The sequence below is a fragment of the Belonocnema kinseyi genome, chromosome 7 (genome assembly GCF_010883055.1).
Source record: "Belonocnema kinseyi isolate 2016_QV_RU_SX_M_011 chromosome 7, B_treatae_v1, whole genome shotgun sequence".
In the NCBI taxonomy this organism is placed as follows: Eukaryota; Metazoa; Arthropoda; class Insecta; order Hymenoptera; family Cynipidae; genus Belonocnema; species Belonocnema kinseyi.
This window is the reverse complement of record NC_046663.1, coordinates 83289773-83309529: the sequence shown is the minus strand read 5'-3', so window position 1 is coordinate 83309529 and position 19757 is coordinate 83289773. Positions and strand designations below refer to the sequence as shown.

At 27.9% G+C, this 19757-nt stretch overlaps 3 protein-coding genes across 4 annotated transcripts in view; 1 reads left to right on the top strand and 2 right to left on the bottom strand.

Moving 5' to 3' along the window:
- Nucleotides 1-4477: 4477 nt before the first annotated feature.
- Nucleotides 4478-9128, bottom strand: LOC117176089 (chromobox protein homolog 1-like). Its single transcript, XM_033366111.1, has 4 exons — nt 8995-9128; nt 5968-6073; nt 5623-5854; nt 4478-5509 (listed from the first exon to the last, which is right to left on the bottom strand). The coding sequence occupies exons 2-4, from the start codon at nt 6061-6063 to the stop codon at nt 5283-5285; spliced, it is 555 nt and encodes a 184-aa protein (XP_033222002.1). The 5' UTR covers nt 6064-6073; nt 8995-9128; the 3' UTR covers nt 4478-5282.
- A 582-nt stretch (nt 9129-9710) lies between these two features.
- LOC117175987 (oxysterol-binding protein-related protein 9) overlaps nt 9711-19757 on the top strand; it is a 48082-nt gene continuing 38035 nt past the window's right edge. For both annotated transcript variants that reach the window (XM_033365894.1, XM_033365893.1), the window contains exon 1: nt 9711-9832. In XM_033365894.1, coding sequence (XP_033221785.1) covers nt 9725-9832 — 108 coding nt within the window. In that variant the 5' untranslated portion in view covers nt 9711-9724. The remainder of the gene's footprint in view (nt 9833-19757) is intronic.
- LOC117175988 (elongation of very long chain fatty acids protein 4-like) lies at nt 12736-14140 on the bottom strand. The gene is made up of 4 exons (XM_033365895.1): nt 13910-14140; nt 13485-13753; nt 13039-13338; nt 12736-12938 (listed from the first exon to the last, which is right to left on the bottom strand). Exons 1-4 carry the CDS (start codon nt 13953-13955, stop codon nt 12771-12773), a joined length of 783 nt encoding a protein of 260 aa, XP_033221786.1. The 5' UTR covers nt 13956-14140; the 3' UTR covers nt 12736-12770.

Here is a 19757-nt window from a genome sequence, read left to right as displayed (position 1 = left end):
TGCATATTGAAGAAAACAATTATTTGTTTACACGAAATAATAAATATTAATGATTGCATAAGTTATTTTAATGCTAATTATATAAGTAAAATTTTTTTTATTTTAAGGTACTAATCCTAATTAGAAGGTAAAAAACCCTGTATTTTCAAGAATTTTTTGCTCAGCTCTTTTATAAGATAAAGATATCAAACTTTTTAAATTATATTTATGCATGTTTTTACATCAAAAAACTTTTTTTTAATTTTTAAATGATGTCCAGGAAGCGCCAAAGTGAAGCCTAAAAAGAAAGTTGTTGCTTGGCCGTCAGTTAATCTCAGGAACGACAAGTCTGAAACAAAAAAAAACCAAACGGTTTCTTAAAAAGGAAGGTTCCTTACGTAGGAATTTACCACATTTATAAGAAAATTGAAACAAATGGTCGACGTTTGAAAAAAAATTCTATAAATCAGCGTTTTTTTAGACAGTTTTCCATATAAATCTACAATTTTTTTTGTCAAATTGTGGTAAATCCCTATAGAATACACCTAAATAAACAAAACGCGACAAGGTTCATAAAAATTGGTTCAGTAGTTCTGAAGATTAACTGTCGGCCATTTGAAAAAAATTCATTTCGAGAAAAACGCGTTTAAAGTTTTTCGTCATTATTTAAGTATTTAAACAAAAATTAAGTTTTATCACTCACAATCGATTAATCAGCTATCCTTTGACCATATAACAAAATGTTCCAGCTTTCGTAGGTTTCCTCCTGTTGTTGGACCTCTTTTTTCGCCAAACGACCCTCTTTCTTTTTTGACGTTAGCCAATGATATTTGGACTGCTAATTCCGTTACTTTTTTTACCAACAAACGTATGTTTCGGCCCAATTGCCCAAATTGTTTTATTGAAACACTCATTGTTGTTTTGAGTATTTTTTCCTAAACAACGTTTCAATAAGTCCTCATTGGTCAATTTTTCGAAAACTGGCTCGATGTATTCTCGAACTTCTTCGCTGAGAGCCGGTTTGTGTTTCAACGGTTCATTTCTCGCAAAAGATAACATGTGACTAGCAGTAGCGTCAGCTCGGAGTGTGCGCACTACACATTATTTTCGGCTATTTAACACAGTTACAACTGGAATCTCTTCAAAATATTTTAGGAGCGGGTTTTTAAAGAGTTAAAGAAGGGAAAAATACAATTTAAAAAAATCGATTTAAAAAAAATTCTAATTAGGATTAGTACCTTAAATAGGTTGGAAGCAAGCTATCAGAATTATTTCTAAAATGATCCAGGATGAAGTTATTTTGTTAATTTTTTAAGAAGATATTGCAAAAGTAGCAACAATTTTTTGTTTTCTTAAAAATTGAATAAAATCTAATATAATGAACGTCTCTTAATGCCCTTTAGATAATTTTAAAGATAAATTTCTATAAAATAACGCCAACCTATCCCAATTTTTTCTATGGTGCAAAATATAAAATGTTGGAAAAACTTTAATATTTTTTTGCTGTTAAAGAGCATCGATTCTTGCCCCCCCCCCCCCTCCTGACAATCCCAGGTTTCTGAAGTTAAATATATTTTGTATTTTTCAAAACAATATATTTGTAATATGTATACAGTTTCGCGAATTTATTATAAATACGTTTTTTTTTTCAATTTTTAATGATTCAATTTATATGACTAATTTAGAAAGCTTTGACAAATTAAATTAAACAATATTCCGAAATATATAAGCACCATCAATTAATTAAATAATACTAAACGCATAATAATTTCTTGAATGTATCCAAATTTTAACAATTCAAAAAAAAAATTATTTTCTTATACTTCAAAATTAATTCATATTTAGGTAAAATTATTGTGGGTAATTTATCAAAATCAATTTAAACCTCATCAACTTCGTAAATGTTCAAGAAAAATATTGCATTTTCAATAAGATGGATGGATTTTTAACCAAATAAATGAATTCTTAAATAAATAGTTGAATTGCGTATTTTTCAACCAAAAAAGAAAATTAAATTTTCAGTAAAAAAAATTAATTTTTCACAAAAAAAAAAACTTTCAACCAGTGATGAATTTTCAAAAATGATGACTTTTCCACCAATAAAATAAAGTCTCAAAGAAAAAGATTAATTTTTTACCAACGAAATATGTCGTTAATTTTCAACCGCAAATGGAGTAGTTAAATTTTTATTTCAAAAAATTAATTTTCAACCAAACTGAAGAATCTTCAACGGGAATAGTTGAATTTTCAAACCAGAAGATTTTTTCAACCAAAAACAATAATTTCTCTCAAAAAAATACGATGCTTCAACTAAAAAGTTAATATTTTAATCAAAAATTGAAGATTTTTTTTACTTGCCACCAAAGTGATGCATCTTCAACTGTAATAGTTGATTGTAAAACAACAATATTAATTCTAGACTACAATGATTAATCTTTAACTAGAATAATTGCATTTTAATTCAAGAAGAATAATTTGTACCAAAAACAAAATTTTCAACTAAAAAATATAATTTTCCAGCCGAAAATTGTATAGTTGAGTTTTTAATTTAAAAAATTAATTTTCAACCAAAGAGATGAATTTTTAAGTAAAACGATTCAACTGGAATATTTAGATTTTCACTTTAAAAAATTGCCACCAAACTGATGAATCTTCAATTGGAATAGTTGCATTTAAACTGATAGGATTAATTTTCGACTAAAATGATGACTATTTTACTAGAATAATTGCATTTTAATCCAAGAAGAATGTCTTCTACCAAAAAAGACCATTTTTCAACTAAAAAATATAATTTCTCAAACAAAAATTTAATGTCTTAACTTATTAGTTAAAAATGTTTAGTAGTTTAATTTATAATTGAAAAATAAAGACAAAATGATCAATTTTCAATCAAAAATTGAAGTTACAAAATGTATGTTGAACCAAAGAGATGAATTTTTAACTAAAATGATGGAATATTAAACTGGAATATTTAAATTTTAGGTCGAAACAAAATTTTAACCAAACTGACGAATCTTCAAATCGAATAGTTGAATTTAAACCAACAGGATTACTTCTCGAGTAAAATTATGAATTTTTTGCTAAAATAATTACATTTTAATCCAAGAAGAATACATTCTACCAAAAAAGACAATCTTTCTACTAAAAAGTATAAGTTTTCAACTAAAAATTGAGTAACTAAATTTTTATTTAAAAATATTAAGTTTTTAATGAAAAAAAAAATAAAGAAAACATATTTTTTAATCAAAAGTTGAATAGTTAAAAACAATTTATGTTGAACCAAAGAGATGAATTTTGAACTAAAATGTTGGAATATTCAACTAGAATAGTTGAATTTAAAACAAATAGGTTAATTTCCGAATAAAACTTAAAATTATGTAATATTAAAAAAAAAATATGTAATAAAATTATATACTTAAAATGAAATGTAACTAGAATAATTGAATTTTTAATCAAAAGAATAATTTCTGCCAAAAAGACGAATTTTCAAATAAACAAGATAATTTTTCAACCAAAAATTGAAGTTAAAAAAATGTTTAAAAACTCGAATTTTAAACTAAAATGATTTAACAAAGATTAATTTGTCCCAAAGACGAATTTTATTTAAACTAAAAAAGGGAATGTTTTGACCAAAAATTGAGCTGCTAAATTTTTAGAAAGCAAATTAAATAGTTAATTTGCTTACTTAAAAATAACAGTTAAACATTTATTTTAAAAAATTAACTTTTAACCAAAATAATGAAATATTCAACTGGAATTACATTTTCAGTTTACAAAAATTTCAACAAAATACGAATTTTCGACTAAAATTATGGATAGATGAATTTCTAACTCAAGTAATGAAATATTTAACTGGAACAATTACATTTTCAGTGTACAAAAAATCAATTTCCAACAAATTAGTTTCAGTCAAAAAGATTAATTTTCAGCAAAAGAAAAAAAAAAGAATTTTTAACGAAACAAAATGAATTTCCTCAGCAACACAGCTTATTTTTCAACTAGAAATGAATTTTCAATTGAAATGATGAATCTTCATAGCAAAAAATGGTTAAAAAGATTTTCAACCAGGACAGATTAATGGCTAACAAATTGTTGAGTTTTCAAGAATAATTTTCGGCCAAAAATAGATGATTTTTCAACAAAATGCATCAATTTTGAACCAAATAGTGGAATATAGCAATATGAAGTTGCTTTCAAGAATGAAAAATCATTGTTATAAAAGTTCATATCAAATTTTAGGTTTACTCATCAGATTCCCGACTGGACAAAAAGAAGAAAATATAAGTAGATTTTGCGATAGAAGAATAAAATTCCCGGTCTGCTAGACACTCTGAGCGTGTCTCATAACATTACCAAACGAAGAGGTAAAATTGAAAACACAACAATTTATTAGAGAACTAGTGTACTTTATTATAACATACTCAAAAATAATGACGTAAGTAATATTAAAATCATACATTTAAGAAATGAAAACGCAATTGTTAACTACACTAAAAAATTACTTCAAAATTATCAATATATTTATTATTAACTTCGCGTTTTCAACTTTACATACACTCGAAAATAGGAATAAGATGAAGATCTGAAGGGCTAGGTGCAAATAATTAAAAATCTCATCTTCAGAGTGAGGGAAACTGTCATAATATTTACGATCCGCTTCTGGAAACGACTCATTTACAGAATATAAGAGCCGAATGCGACAACCAAACCTTCTTCTAGCTTCAGTTTCAAAATTGAATTTCACCTTCAATTCAAAATTACACTTAAAACTAGGCCCGTACTGTCAAACAATTTCACAATCGAAAAAACTCCGCTAAACAGTCGACGAAAATGCAGTCGCTGGTCATAGAAAACAGTTAAGCTTACATTCAATTTTCGAAAATGTAACGGGATAAACGCTCTCAAAAACACGACACGTCTTAATTCATTCAACCATTTTTCTCTTCTGCTATTGCTATCAAAAAATCAAATTAGCAACTATATGCATGCTTAATTCAAGGGATATTCGCGCTTATTAATATTTTACACAATCTTGAAACTTAGAAAAAAAAAAACAAAAGTTGAACTCAATAATAATAATAATAATTATAATATATGAGGGACAATAACGAATTATACATAAAGTTACGTGAAAAATGGTAAAATGTGTAACACGACCGATGTGCTCTGTTTTTGGGCCCTCTCGTTCAAAGATATTACATTAAGCTTGCTTCAGAAAAAAAAACACGATTTAGACGTATCGCCTTAAAAGCGACAAATTCTAAAACATGCTGTGTAGATGCGACGACAAAAAAAAATGGGGGCTACTCTGGGTCGGGTTTTGTGGAACCCTCTTCGTCATGAGCAGGACTGTGCCAGGTCAGCCTCTCTTCGTAAAATTTGATTACGATCTGTGGGCATCTCACATTAGCTTCTCTTGCAGGCACGAGATCCGCATCGTCCGTTCCCTTCCACTTCATCAGGAACATGAGTTCACCGCTCGAGTCGGTTGCACCAATAATGCGCTCTGGGTCCAAGTTTCTATCAAATCCTGCAAAAATCCAAAATACCAGACCAATTTTCAACATAAAGTTAAAAAAAAAAAAAGAAAGAAAAAATAACAGAAAGATGCAAATAAATAATTTGGTATTAATTAGACTTTACCTTCAGCTTTCTTCTCTTCAGTTACTTTCTTTTTGGCCTGTGTCGGCGTGGGAGTTGAGGAGCTTTTTCTTTTCTTGTCTTTCTCTTCGTGCCTCTTGCCAGCGGCAGCTGCCTCCTTTTTCTTTCTCGCATCTTCAAATTGGGCGATTAAATCTGGACAATCCAAGTTCTCCTCTGGCTCCCAGGTGTTCTCGTCGTTCGAGTATCCTTTCCATTTTAGGAAATATTCCACCTGAAAGAGTAACAAAAAATCTAGTTAAGTCAATGTTCGTGACGGAATATTTTGTCGCACAAAAATGTACTTTATTTTATTTTTAAAGTGGCACAGTAGGCTGGTTCAATTACCTTTCCTTTCACCACTCGCCTGTCCAAGACTTTTTCGACGCTGAATTCCTCCTCGGTTTCAGTTTCGGTAGCGGGAGAATCCTTAGTTTTGCTCATTGTGCTGTCTCTGCAAAATTAGAATTAAACACTATAAGACGAACACTTGATGAAAACAAATTATTTACAGTATTTCTACATTTGACATAAAAATTTTTCTCAATAAAATGAATTGAAATAGGTCTCAAATTTCGCGAGTTTATTCTAATTTTTTTTTTCAGTCATTGTAAACATTGAAATGTGTACAAGTAGTACTGTTCATATGCGAAACTAAATTACTGTTTTTTACATTCATTTGTTAAAGTGATTTTATTGAAGGGCTTTAAGGGGCTGAATTAATAGGTACAACAGTATTATTCATCACTTGAATTAATTCAAAAGTTTGTGAACTATGAATTTTTACTTCATCTCCGTATACTTAAATTTCAGTGCTTATTATATTAATATTTCGATGGAAATATATGTTCCTGATATTAGTGAAAATGATCCAAAGACGATTGATTTAAATCAGTATCAAACTAGTAATATAAAGCTGCATTTTCTACTGATTAAAATTAGTTTTAGACAAGTGGAAAATTTCAAGTAAAAAACAACAAATTTGCAACTAAAATGATGAATTTTTAACTATGGAGATCTGTTAACAACATTAATTTTCCATACTAATTTTCTTCACACAAAAAAACGAATTTTCAACAAATAAATAAATTTTAAACTGCATTAATTTGAATTTTTAATTACGCACATAAATTTTTAGCCAAGAAGATGAATTATGTACAAAAAAAAATACAAAATTTTCAATTTTTCTATTTTTTCTATTTTTTTTATTTCTTCTATTTTTTTGCAAAAACAACGAGTATTCAAATAAAAAAACCCACACTTTTAGTTTAAAGATTAATTTTTAATCCAAGAGATGAATTTCGAACAAAAAAAAATCGTTTATTTTCAAACGGAACAGATAAAATATAAACCATGAAGATAAATTTACAATTAAATGATTCATCATCTTCAGCTATAATAGTTGAATTTATAAATAAGAAAATGAATTTTTAAACAAAAAAAAAGACGAATTTTCAACTGGAACAAATAAATTATAAATGAAAAAGATAAATTTGCAATTAAGTGATAAATCTTGCTGTAATGGTTGAATTTTTAACTATGAAGGTGAATTTTCTACTGAGAAATTACTAATTTAATTTTATGTTAAAAATGAGGAATTTTTAAGTAAATAATTAAATTTTCAACAGGAACAAATAAATTTTCAAACAAAATGATACATTTTAAGCAAAAATGGTGAGCCAACTGTTATAGTTAATATTTTAACTAAGATGAATTTTCTACGAAAAAAAAGACGAATTTTCAACCCAGAATTGAATAGTTAAAGGTTCTATTGAAAAAAAATGAAGTTTCAATAAAATAGTTATATTCACAACTGAAAAAGATGACTTCAACAAAGAAGACTATTTTTACGGAAAAAGTGAATTTTCAACCAAATAATTAAATTTCCAACTGAAACAGATAAATTTTAAGCCAAAAATATAATTTTTGAAAACTAACATGGCGAATCTTCAACGGTAATATTTCAATTTCCAAACATCAAGATCATTTTTAAAAAAAAAACAGATTAATTTTCTTCCTAGCATGAAGTGTTGAATAAAAAACAGTAAATTTTAACGAAAAATTGAATAGTTTTGAACAAAATACATCCTTTTTTATCAAAAATAGAATAGTTAAACTGTCAGTTACAGAAAACTAATTACCTACAAAAAAATATAAAAAACCAATTATTCAGGTGAGTAGACACCCTGTTAAATTTTATATACAAAATTAAACGATACAAATATTTGCAATTGCTTTAGGTACTTTAAAATGTCACCCAAATTGTCATTCCCGCCCGAAACCACAACACATAACCTCAAATATCAGATTCTGTCAATGTTAAGAGTTGTATGGTACGAACGTTGACCGTCGTAAAAATGTAAGAGCAAAATGAAAAGTTGGACTTGGACTGAAATAATTTCCAACTAATTTCATTTATATTTTATAACAACCAAAATGATCCTTCACATTTTAACAGGTAAAATAGAATATTAGTTATTCGACCTCAAATTCGTAATCAACCAATAAAAGAATTCAAATTAACTGAATGAACTAAAATTTCGACGATCTTCAAATCCTTCAACAACGACGAATTTCAAATACTTAACCTAAAAAAGATCTCAAGTTCGATATTGGTTCTTTCTACAATCAAACATTACGAAATTGTACTATTCATCAAGCAAATGGGCACTAAACTAGTAAATACCGCACGCAAACATAGTTATCTGCTTCCCTGTACTGAAATAACGGTCAGATTCATGGATTCGTCAACTGCCTTGTGTATTATAATCATTATCATGACCAATCCACAATACCACGCAGGTGCCAAAAGCAAAGCCCCAAAAAATACATCAATCGAAAATTCTTCATGCAAATTGCCAAACAAAATAAAAAGACTCGCGAATAAAGATTTCTTAAGACTGTAAACCCTTTCAAACAGGACTGGAAACAGGCAAAAATTCTCAATCGGGAGAGAAGAAAAGGCAGGAAATGCAAGTCGCAAAAAAGCGTTTACTGGTTTACATCGTGTTTGACAATGGACCGCGAGGCAAGAAGCTGACATCAGCGGTTGAATTCTGTATATAGTAAAGGCCAAAATTACGTTCAATGATTTATCATTTTACACCTCAATATTAAAAAAACAGATTGTCACTTCCAAGATGCAAATAAAGGTTTAATTAAAATGAACAACAAGTTAGTGAAATTGCAACTCCAAGGTGGGCAAAATGGCGGTAAAGAGGCCGGGTAGCGACGTGTTAATGAATATCACGAAATCATCTGCAATTTCTGCAGAAAACTTATAACTATACACTATCCACATTTAGGACCGAAAGGGAAAAATGATTTTGTCAAAATTTGCAGTTAATTTAAGGTATTAAAGAAGAAAACACTCACTTTTCTCAGTCTCTGTGAAACGATGCCTCTCTTCGTGCCTCGGCGTCTTGCTCTGGTACTGGTTCCGTGGTTCGTTTACCGCGAAAATTACAGGTTATCCAATCGTAGAAAAAAAAACCCCAACGATCAACTTTTCTTTTTCAAGAAAAAAGTCCTTCCAAATGGCTTCAGTTCGACTAAAGATACTTTTTGTTATGGGACTTTAATAAACAAAGGTGTTGTTACTCATAAATTATATTATATATCACTAAGTTAACAGAAAATTATTTATATAAATAAAGCGCCATCTAGGGCAGCCATTTTTATACTCATCCTTGCTGTTTGATTAGCTACGCCATCTTGAAACGCCTAAACACGAAATTCAAATTGGCCTAAATTGGGAAACCACTTATGTTCATTTATAAATTGTTTTAAAGTATTATTTACGCGCATCGTATGTTTTATGTACTAGAAACTAAATTTGCGCAAACATTTTTTGTCTTCGATACGGATAACAAGTTGAAGAATGTTCTTTGCAGGTAAAAAGCGGTAGAAGCATTTTCATAAATAAGATTTAAAAGTGGTTTTCCTCCTGAAAAAAGTGAGTGGTGAGTGAAGTTTAGTGTCCAATTTTGAAAATGATGAAAATCCCTAGGGTAAAGGGGAAGTTGGTAGCGCCATATCGCCAATATGAAGATAAAAATGTTTGAGGTTATGTCGAAGTTCATCATTGTTCGGATTGTTCGCAAAAATGTCGACAATGGAAGGATCGCTTAGTAAATGGACAAATGTCGTTAATGGCTGGCAATACAGATGGTTTGTCTTGGACGACAATGCTGGCCTTTTATCATATTACACGGTGAGTACTTTTTTTTATACAAAAATAATAACAATACCGAGTGCGTGATTCATTTCATTGCTGACAATCACTGACAGTTGGTCGTTGCCTTGTTTTTCTATCAATCCATATCACTTTATCTCTTTAATTTCTAATTATTTATTAAAACCAAGATTATCCTTCAGACCTTGAGAGTTTTATTATTTTATAAGAATTGTCAACAAATCAATTGGTTTTCGATTTTCTCTCAGTGGATTTGCTTATTTGGCACCTATTTTTATTTTTGTTGTTTTTATGTAAACTTGCTTATCTTTTACGGAATATAGTACCTTCTCAGTTACTTTTTCGGAAAAATAAAACTGGTTCTTGTTCTAGGTCAGAAAAAGTATACTAGTGATTGAGTTTAGTTTAGAATTTTTATCGCTAGGAATTTATTTTAAGAGTTTTTTTGTATTTTTAGAACGAAGCCGCACCTTTTTAGATTTTCGATCACTAGGTGTACAGAAAAATGAATTATGTTGTGTATTTTTATTGGGATTTTTGTATAAAATTTTCTCTTTTCATCGTATTAATAATGATCAAAATATTATTATTTTTTGACGTACAGTAAAATAGTGTAATGTAATCAACATTTATTTTATATAAGAAATATGCATTACAATGTAATAAATTAATAGATGTAGGTTATAGGTGACGTTATACGTTGTCATTTTATGAAAGTCTTGAGTAGTTATTATTCTTAGAATTATTTAACAACTCGTAGGTTTAAAATTAATATTATTTGTTTCACAAATCATGAGTTTCTTTATGTGAAAGAAAAATACAATTTTAATACATATTCAATTACAAATAAAAAATTCCAAACTGAAGTAAAATAAACACTTTTGAAGCAAAAATTAATTACATAAAGTTACAAAAATGCATATTTATAAGAATGTACAGGTTTTGCAGCCAAAGAGTTGAGTTGTTTTCGACCAAGGATAATAAATATTTAAAATATTGCAATGAGATCATTTTAAATTAAGATTTATGCATGATCGCTTTAACAGAGAAGCTTCTTTGTTTAAACTTTAAAGGGATGGTAATATATTGAAAAAACAGTAATGAATGATCGTTATTGATTAACAAAAAAACTTACGTTTCTAGTTCTTTTTTGTAATTGGGCACCATATATGTAAATTAAAATTATGTTATTACAGCGTTCTTAATATTTTTTTCATTTTAGGCCGATAAAAACGACTTTTTAACTACAAATTAAAATGAAGCAATATTGAAAAAGAATTGAATACTGCCATTAAAATCAAAAAAATTAAGGTAACAATTTTTTTATTTCAATTCATAAAAACTTAATTGCTTTAAAGCGAATGCTTATATTTTTTAATTCAATTGAAAATTTTGTAATTAAAAGCCTTGACACTGCAAAATTTAAAATTTTATAAATTGTACTGTTCAAATATTAAAAAAAAAGTTATTTTGTTTTAATCAATTTGAAGCGAGAAATATTAATTTAGACATTCAGATTTGTTTTGAAATATTTTTAAGTATTCTCTTAAAAACTTGTTAGAAAAAATCATTTAAACATTATGTTATCATCTCGGAACTCGATTTTTTCTTACAATTTTTTTAAATACTTGCAAGATGAAAGAAAGTGCCTTAAAATCTTCTAGATTCTTCTTTGAAATTTTTGGTAATATTTTTACATATTCTTGTCAAATTAATTTTAAACAACCATTGATTTTTTCTCAGCATTTCGAGTTAAAAAATTTATTATTTTGAAACCTTGCAAAATGCTTGTAAGCTTCTAATTTTTTTGTTCGAAATCTTCAAAAATTTACATGTCGTTTTAAATCTTTTTAAAACTTCTCAAGTTTTAAATTGTTTATGAATCTTCCAAAACTTCTAAATATATCTTAAAATGCCTCGATTGATTTTGAAATGAATAATTATTAAATTGTTATTTATTAATCAATTTCCTTTTAAATATTTTTAAATATAAAAAATCATTTAAAATTTTTTCAGCAATCTTAAGAACAATTTTTATTTTCTTTAAACTTTTAAACATACTTAAAAAGCTTTAAAATTGTATATCCAAATCTTCCAAAATTTTGATTTTTAATAAGTTTGATATTATTTAAAAGTATTTATCTGATGTGGAACTGAAAGTGCGTTTCTGAAAATTAATATAATTTATTAAAATCCATCGCTTTTATAATTAATCATTATTAATAAAAATTATTAATTACTGAATGTTACAATCTTACAAAATGAACTTATACTTATATTTCCCTGTCTGAAACAATTTACATTCATAGATGGATGTGGATATCTAGGTAAAATTTTAATTACAAAAAATGTTGCATAACTAAAATTGTTGCTTAATCTGTGATTTATTATTATAGCAAAAGTTCTTGTTAAAACTGTAATATTTTTAAAACCTATAGTACTAACTAACCATAGTACCATAGTAAAAATATTGCTTGTAATAATTTATATTTTCTTGTTAAAATTTATACGTTTCTACAACAAACTAACAGTATTTACAACATCATTTAAAGTGTCCCAATATTTCAACTTTTGTGAATTTTTGCACTTTTTTGGTAAGGATTTGTCATTTCTACAATAATTTATGTAAAGTTCAAAGTGTTTTTAGGGCTTCAAACACTCCAGTCGAAAAAAGTTAAAATCCTTTAGTTTTTTGTAACATACTATAGATTTTTAAAACAAAGTAAAAAAAATATTTATAAAAAATTATACAAATTTTGGAATTGTAGAAACTTGAACTTTATTGTTAATTTTTTTACTTTACTACAAGAAAAATGAGCTATTTGTATTTAATACTATTTTTTTGTTAAATTTTGTATCAAAAATTTTGTCTATCGGGGTTAATGTCAATTATTGAAGGAAGGGTAAAGAACAACATATCATTTTAATACTAAATATTTACAATTTATTTAAAAAATCATTCTAGTTTCTTTTTAGGTTGCATGTAAGCTTTCTTATAAAAGTTGTAAAATAAGTTGAGGTTTAACAAAACGTCCATAATCATCAAATACGCCGGTACTTTGGGAACGGGACAACTAGGCAGAGCAGCTATCAAAGCATGGAATATCAAGATAAGAAACTGGACCTGAAATTATCAAAAATTTTATTGAGTATATAGCAAAAATCTAAAAATTTAAATCACTGAAGTATCTCTTTATAAAAGTGAATTTGAATTTCTCGCTTACCATTTGTATTATCGTGACGTATCGTTTCAAGGGAATGACTAATTCTTTAACACTATCTGTCGTGCTGAGAAGATAGTATGTGTACATTATTACATGAACTGAGCAATTCATTGCTGGATAGAAAACTGCCATTCCTCCAGCAATATATCTTGTAGATATCCAAGCTACAAAGGCAGTAGTGATGTGATGATAGACGTGCAAAAATGAAATTTGATTGTACTTTTTCCTGAGTACGAACATCCCTGTTTCGATGAGGTCTATTACTTTGAGCAATGTGAGGAAATATGTCATCTTGACCATCTGTTAATTAAAAAAAAAGTATTAAGGATCATGTAATTTGATGAAGAATTATTTAATTTATTTTAGATTTTTAATTTAAAATAAAAATTAAATTAGAAGTGCTATTTGCAGTTAAGTCTTAAATAATTAATAAACAGTAAACATACCCGCATTGCTCCAGGATCGTCAGAATAGTCGATTGGCAAACATCGAAAGGCAACTGCGTCTGAGTAGACTGCAAAAATTTCTTTGACTAGATATGCATTTGCGACAATTTGAAAAATATTGAAGAACCTAATGAACGTCTTTAAATCGTACGCAGGTCTATTTTTCATAAAACGTGGACCAAATTGGAACACAAAACATACGTAACTTAATGTTATTAGTATCATAGGCCACGGACTGTCCATCAGAAACCATCCTTTTATTCGAGTGTCTAAAAAAAAATTTAATCAGAATTTATCACTTATTACTCATTAGGAATTCACTTATTAGCGGTCTAAAGATTATATGTTCTCGATACAAAATTGAGAAAAAACGAAAATTTAATCGGAAAAGTAAATTTTGTTTATTTTATGATATTGTATCTTACCTGCTTGATCATAGTAGTAGTAATTATACGTTTCTGTAAACCCCATCTTGCACAGATTATCTCGAGAAGACCGACAAAAATGTTTCACTGCTTAAAAACACAAATTAGATTATTTAAAAAACAAACTTTGATAGAATTTGGAAAAAGAACTTTGAAATTTGAGGAGATAAGGATGTGGGCGCGCGGTGAGACCGCGTGCACTTGTGTTACTGACCACTAGGTGTTTGTAAAAACCTTGTTAATTCGGGAATGAACTTATATATGGATTGCCGATCATCCTTAATGCATATGCAACCGATTTTGGTCATATTCAATGACAGCACACATAGTTCCCTTAGGAATATTAACTACTTGGCCTCTAACCCTGAATTCCATTTTTATTTGGTAATAGAACGAAAAAAATCTATTTTATTTATAAGAAAATTCGAAATAACTATGTTGGCTTCTGAGGCCTCTGATCTCTAAATTTGCACTGGTAGACATCACTCAACTTCAAGTTGACTGCAATTCTGCAAAAAAATGTAGAATGCAAATTTATCAGTTTCGTTTAGTTGTTTCGAAATTTTGTTGAAAGAAGTTTTTAGAAATTGAAAGGAGGGTTCAATGAAATTCAAGATTCGAAAATTAATTTTTTAAGGGATTGGAAAAGTTTTCTTATCGGATAAAGTTTTTAGGTTTTTAGATTGAACTAGTTTTAATTAATTTGGAAAATGGTATAATTGAACATTTTTAAAATTAATTTTGAATGATTTGATTGCAAAATTTATATTTCTTTTTCAGTTTCATTCTGAAGACTGCATAATAACTTTCAGATATATTTACTCTTATTATGCGATAATTAAACAACACATGTGTAATAATTTTTGTGTTCTTTTCTCGTCTACACGCATTCGTTGCGTTTACAGATCGAACCTTCATTAAGTTTATGCACACTCTGACTTTTGACTCGATTTTACTACATAGGCACAATCCGATACAGTAAAAATAAGTTGAGAGAATCCTTAAAGTATGGAAAGTATTGATAGATGCTTTTTATTAGAATTTAAATTAATCAAATCACCATCTATTTTAACATTGTTAACTTATTTTACTTCACCTTACTTTTTGAACGCTGAAAACAAGTTTATTCAAAAGTTTATTTTTTTCTGATATTTTACTGAAGTTATGATTATATAGAATAAACAAAGATTATTTTTGAACAAGAAGATTAAAAAATAATTTAAAGTTAGTTGATATGAAAAACCTATTATTTTTAATTTATTCAATTTTTATTTGAGCCACAGTTTTTTTATTTGAGAAAAAAAAAGATTCAGAGCAAAATCCAGTTTTACTTGTTTGAAATAAAAGCCACAAATAATACCTAAACTGTATAAGCATTTTAAATTATGCAAATTAAAATTAATTTTATTATTCGAAGATATTGAATATATTTGGCTATATCAAGATACTTAGCTCTCATTTCATTAAAAAGACACCTGTATTGCACGTGAGCTAATCCAGTGAACACGTGAAAAGAACCTTCCGGCATGTCTCATTTAACTTTTAAATTTAAAGAATCTCAGAAAGTTCAAAAAACGGACTGATGATAACATTATTTCCTAGTTTTTTCAACAATTTAAAATTTCTTAAATGTTAAAAATTTAAATAAAGGAAACTATTGTATCATAAGAACAAAGAAATTACAAGTATTTAAATCGTATTCATCAATTCATTTACGTCAGCTCGTGTTTACTGCAAGGATTGCTTCAGAAGTCACAAATGCAATCAAAGTATTTCTTAAAATTAAAAAATAATTATTCAAAGTACAAATTATAATGAATAGGCATTTAAACTAGTTTCAGGAAAAAATACAATACATTTAAAGAAGTTCAACCACTCCTGTTCCCAAAACAATTAGCTATTAATTTGTTTTAAATTCTTAAGTTAAAATGCTGGAAATTTTAAGATAAGACTTATCTTACGATAGAAGTGTTTTTAGAGATAAAAATCTATTTGTAATTAAAAATTATGAAACTAATTGTTTTTAAATATCTAGGTTGATAATACAACTTTTAAAAATCATTCAAATAGTTATGAGGCCATTTATAAACCACGTCACACTGCAAGTGAAAGGAGGGAGGCGGGAGTCGCGGGTTTTGTGACGATTTGTGACGTAGAGGGGCAGGGGTTAACACAGCCTGTGACATCACACATGGACAATATAAATGTGAATAAGAATCTTTTAAAATGTTTGAAAAATGAAAATTAGCCATTTTATTTTACAAGTATCTTTCCCATTTTGTTCGAAATTAATTTCTTTAACTGAAAATTTAACTATTTTATTTTTGTTTACAAATTGATCACTCTTAGTTGAAAATTCGCCTATTATGTTTTTCATTTAAATTAATATTTTTTTGGTTAAAAATTCAACTATGTGGTATAAAGTTGAACTAAATTGTTAAAAATTCAGTCCGTTGTTAGAGGATTGATGTTTTGTTGAAAATTAATTTTTTATCTTAAAATTTAATTATTCCATTAATGGTTGAAAATTGATCGTTTTTAGTTGAAATCGTCTTTTTATGTAAAAATTTAATCTTCTTAATATAAAATTTAATTGCTGGTTGGCTCTGTTGTTAGAAAGTTGAACTAATTTGTTAAAAAATCCTTTTACTAGTTCAAGATCCATCTCTTGGTTTGCAAATTTATTTGTTTTGTTGAAAATTCTTTGAGGAGGGGGGGCAGAAAATTTAATTATTATTTTATTGGCTGAAAATTGATAGTTTTTATTTAAAAATTCAACTATTTGGTTAAAAATGGTTTTTTTGGTTGGAAATTCACATTTTCCGGTAGAAAATTCAACGTTTTTTTTTTTAGGTAATTAATCTTTTTTGGTTGAATTCAACTGTTTTTTTTTTTTATTTAAAATGAAATATTTTGTTGGTTAAAATGTCAATTTCATTGTATTTTTTTTTGGAGAAATATTTTTTTGTCATTCAACTATTTCGTTTAAAATTGAACTTGTTTGTTAAAAATTAATTTTTTGTTGTTGTTGAAGGTTTAATTATTTTGTTGCAAATGAAACTAATTTGTTGAATATTTGTGTTTCTAGATAGAAAATTTGTCTATTTTGATTGAAAGTTCCAACTATTTGGTTGTAAATGCAACTGTTTGGTTTTGTTGAAAAAGTCACCTTTTAAGATTGTTACTTCAACTGCCTTCTGAGAAATTTCTCTTTTTGGCATGAAAATTCAACCTATTTCTGTATTTTCGTACAAATTTGCTTGGTTGAAAATTCAAATGTCTTAAAAAAAATCGTCTTTTTGTCTTGTCTTTTGTCACTGTTTGGTCCCAAATTAATTTGTTTGTTAAAAATTCAACGGTTCGATTGAAAATTCAGCTTTTCGGGCTTGAAAGTTAACTCTTTTCTAACAAATTCTATTTATTAACTTGAAAACACAAGTCCAGTTCTATGTGATGATCTATGACGAAGAAGAGGAGTGGTGGGAAAAGTGATAAAAAGAGCGTGATGTAGCTTTTGAACTACCCCTATATATTAATATACAATAGAATTTTTTCAAATGAAAAAGAATAAAAACAGAAACCCAAAATCCAATTTCTGCGCAACCGTGGAGGAATTTACAAATCAAAAATACTAACATTATGACTATTAGGGTGGTCCAAAAATACCCATTCTCGAATTTTGACAGTTCCCTTCCGGGAACGGAATGTTAATAGTGAAAAAATTAAATTATCTCTTAATTAATTATCATTTACGCAATTGAATATAAATTTATCAAGTGATAACAAAATAAAATAGCTTAGAAAATAAAATGGTTAAACGAATGAAATTGCATAAAACATTACATACTTTGAAAAATTAAATTGTAGAAGAAATAAAATTGCTTAGAAAATAAAATATTTTGAACAAAATGTTTGAAAACAAAATTGTTGAAGAAATGAAATTATAGAAGACATAAAATAGTTTAAAGTTCTTTGAGACCACTCTTAAATAATAAATTATTTTTGTACAAAGATAAAGTGGAAACTTAAAGTGATTTACAATTTGTTGACATGCAAGCTTTAAGAAAGAAAAACACAAATTACGATTTACGTAATCGGCTTAGGAATTAAATATTAATCCAAAAGTGCAAACGATAGCAAATTTTTACGACCATTGGTAGTTATATTTTGCTTAGTCTACAGAATTCATTGTGTGCTAATTACACTTGAAAGAAACAAATAGTGATCAATGAACTTCTGATCAACATATACGGATAATTATACTGTATTTGTAACAAAACAATTTTAGTTCTTATTTTCGACAAATTTTATTTTATTTTATTTTAATGAAGTATATATAGACTCTCTGTACCAGTGAAAAAATGGGCGGTACCAGTAAACAAAAATTACTTCTGAAAAATGACATATTACTCACATGGGGTCAAATTGAGGTCTATCAAACTAGCACCTCCACAAACGAAATTCCCAAATTTCTTTGTCAGAATTTTGCGCTTTTTTTGGGCTATATTACCGATTTTTGGACTCCGCTACTTTTTGTGAAAATTCAAATTTTAAGTGGAGGCTGACTTGAATCAAGCCAGCACCTCCACTATATAAAGATTGAAAGAAAAAAAATAAAATACGTAAGAATTTTGGGCTTTTTGGGCTCTTAAACGCACCAAAAACCAATTTCCAAAAACCACCCCTACTAAATATATAACCACCCCCTATGTAAAAAATAAAGTTCGGAAAAAAACAAAGGACACCAGAATTTTGGGCTTATTTTGGGCTCCTGAATGCATGAAAAAATAAAAAAACTACCCCCATTTTCAAAAAACCATCCCCTTGCAAAAAATAAAATTTGCAAAATCCAAATTGCACTAGATTTTGGGCTTATTTTAGAGTCTCAAATGCACTTAGCATTAATTTAGCAAAACCACCCCTGTGTAAAAAAATACCAACCTAATAATAAAAACTTAAACCTAGATGTTCGCATTTCTGAACAGTCTAAAAATCAGAGACTCCATTTGAACCGTAAAATTCGAAAAATATCAGAGACTAAAGTAACACTGTAATATTCCAAAAAAGATTGATTTGCACAAAATTATGTTTGATTGTTAAAAAGGGACTGTTTTTTAAGGTTAAATGTTGGGGATTAAAAATCGGAGTGGGTATTTTCGAGGAGCCCAAAAATCAGAGATTCTACTGACACTGGAAAATTCTCAAAAATATTATTTTTTGACAAAGTCATATATACATGGTGGAGAAGGGTTGATTTTATAAGTTAAGGGTTGAAGCCCAAAAATCAGAGTGGGTATTTTCAAGGAGCACAAAAATCAGAGACTCTACTGACACTAGAAAATTCTCAAAAATATTAATTTTTGACAAAGTCATACATATGTGGTAGAGAAGGGTTGATTTGATACGTTAAGGGCTGAAGCCCAAAAATCGGAGTGGGTATTTTCGAGGAGCCCAAAAATCAGAGACTCTACTGACACTGGAAAATTCTCAAAAATATTAATTTTTGACATAGTCATATATACGTGGTAGAGAAGGGTTGATATTATACGTTAAGGGTTGAAGCCCAAAAATCGGAGTGGATATTTTCGAGGAGTCCAAAAATCAGAGACTACTTTAACATCAGAAAATTCTCAAAAATATTATTTTTTGACAAAGTCATATATACATTCTCGTACGTATAAAATCAACTCTTCTCTACCACATACATATGACTTTGTCAAAAAATAATATTTTTGAGAATTTTTCAGTGTCAGTAGAGTTTCTGATTTTTGAACTTCAACCCTTAACGTATAAGATCAACCCTTCTCTACCATGTATATATGACTTTGTCAAGAAATAATATTTTTGA

Bases quoted from the DNA above. Each gene is read 5' to 3' on its own strand.
- LOC117176089 (XM_033366111.1), bottom strand. From the start codon at position 6,063: ATGAGCAAAACTAAGGATTCTCCCGCTACCGAAACTGAAACCGAGGAG. The intron at 5,855-5,967 runs GTAATTGAACCA...TTACTCTTTCAG, and splicing joins GGCGAGTGGTGAAAGGAAAG to GTGGAATATTTCCTAAAATG. The intron at 5,510-5,622 runs GTAAAGTCTAAT...GGATTTTTGCAG, and splicing joins TGAAGAGAAGAAAGCTGAAG to GATTTGATAGAAACTTGGAC.
- LOC117175988 (XM_033365895.1), bottom strand. From the start codon at position 13,955: ATGGGGTTTACAGAAACGTATAATTACTACTACTATGATCAAGCAG. The intron at 13,754-13,909 runs GTAAGATACAAT...ATTTTTTTTTAG, and splicing joins CTACTACTATGATCAAGCAG to ACACTCGAATAAAAGGATGG. The intron at 13,339-13,484 runs GTATGTTTACTG...TTTAATTAACAG, and splicing joins ACGATCCTGGAGCAATGCGG to ATGGTCAAGATGACATATTT.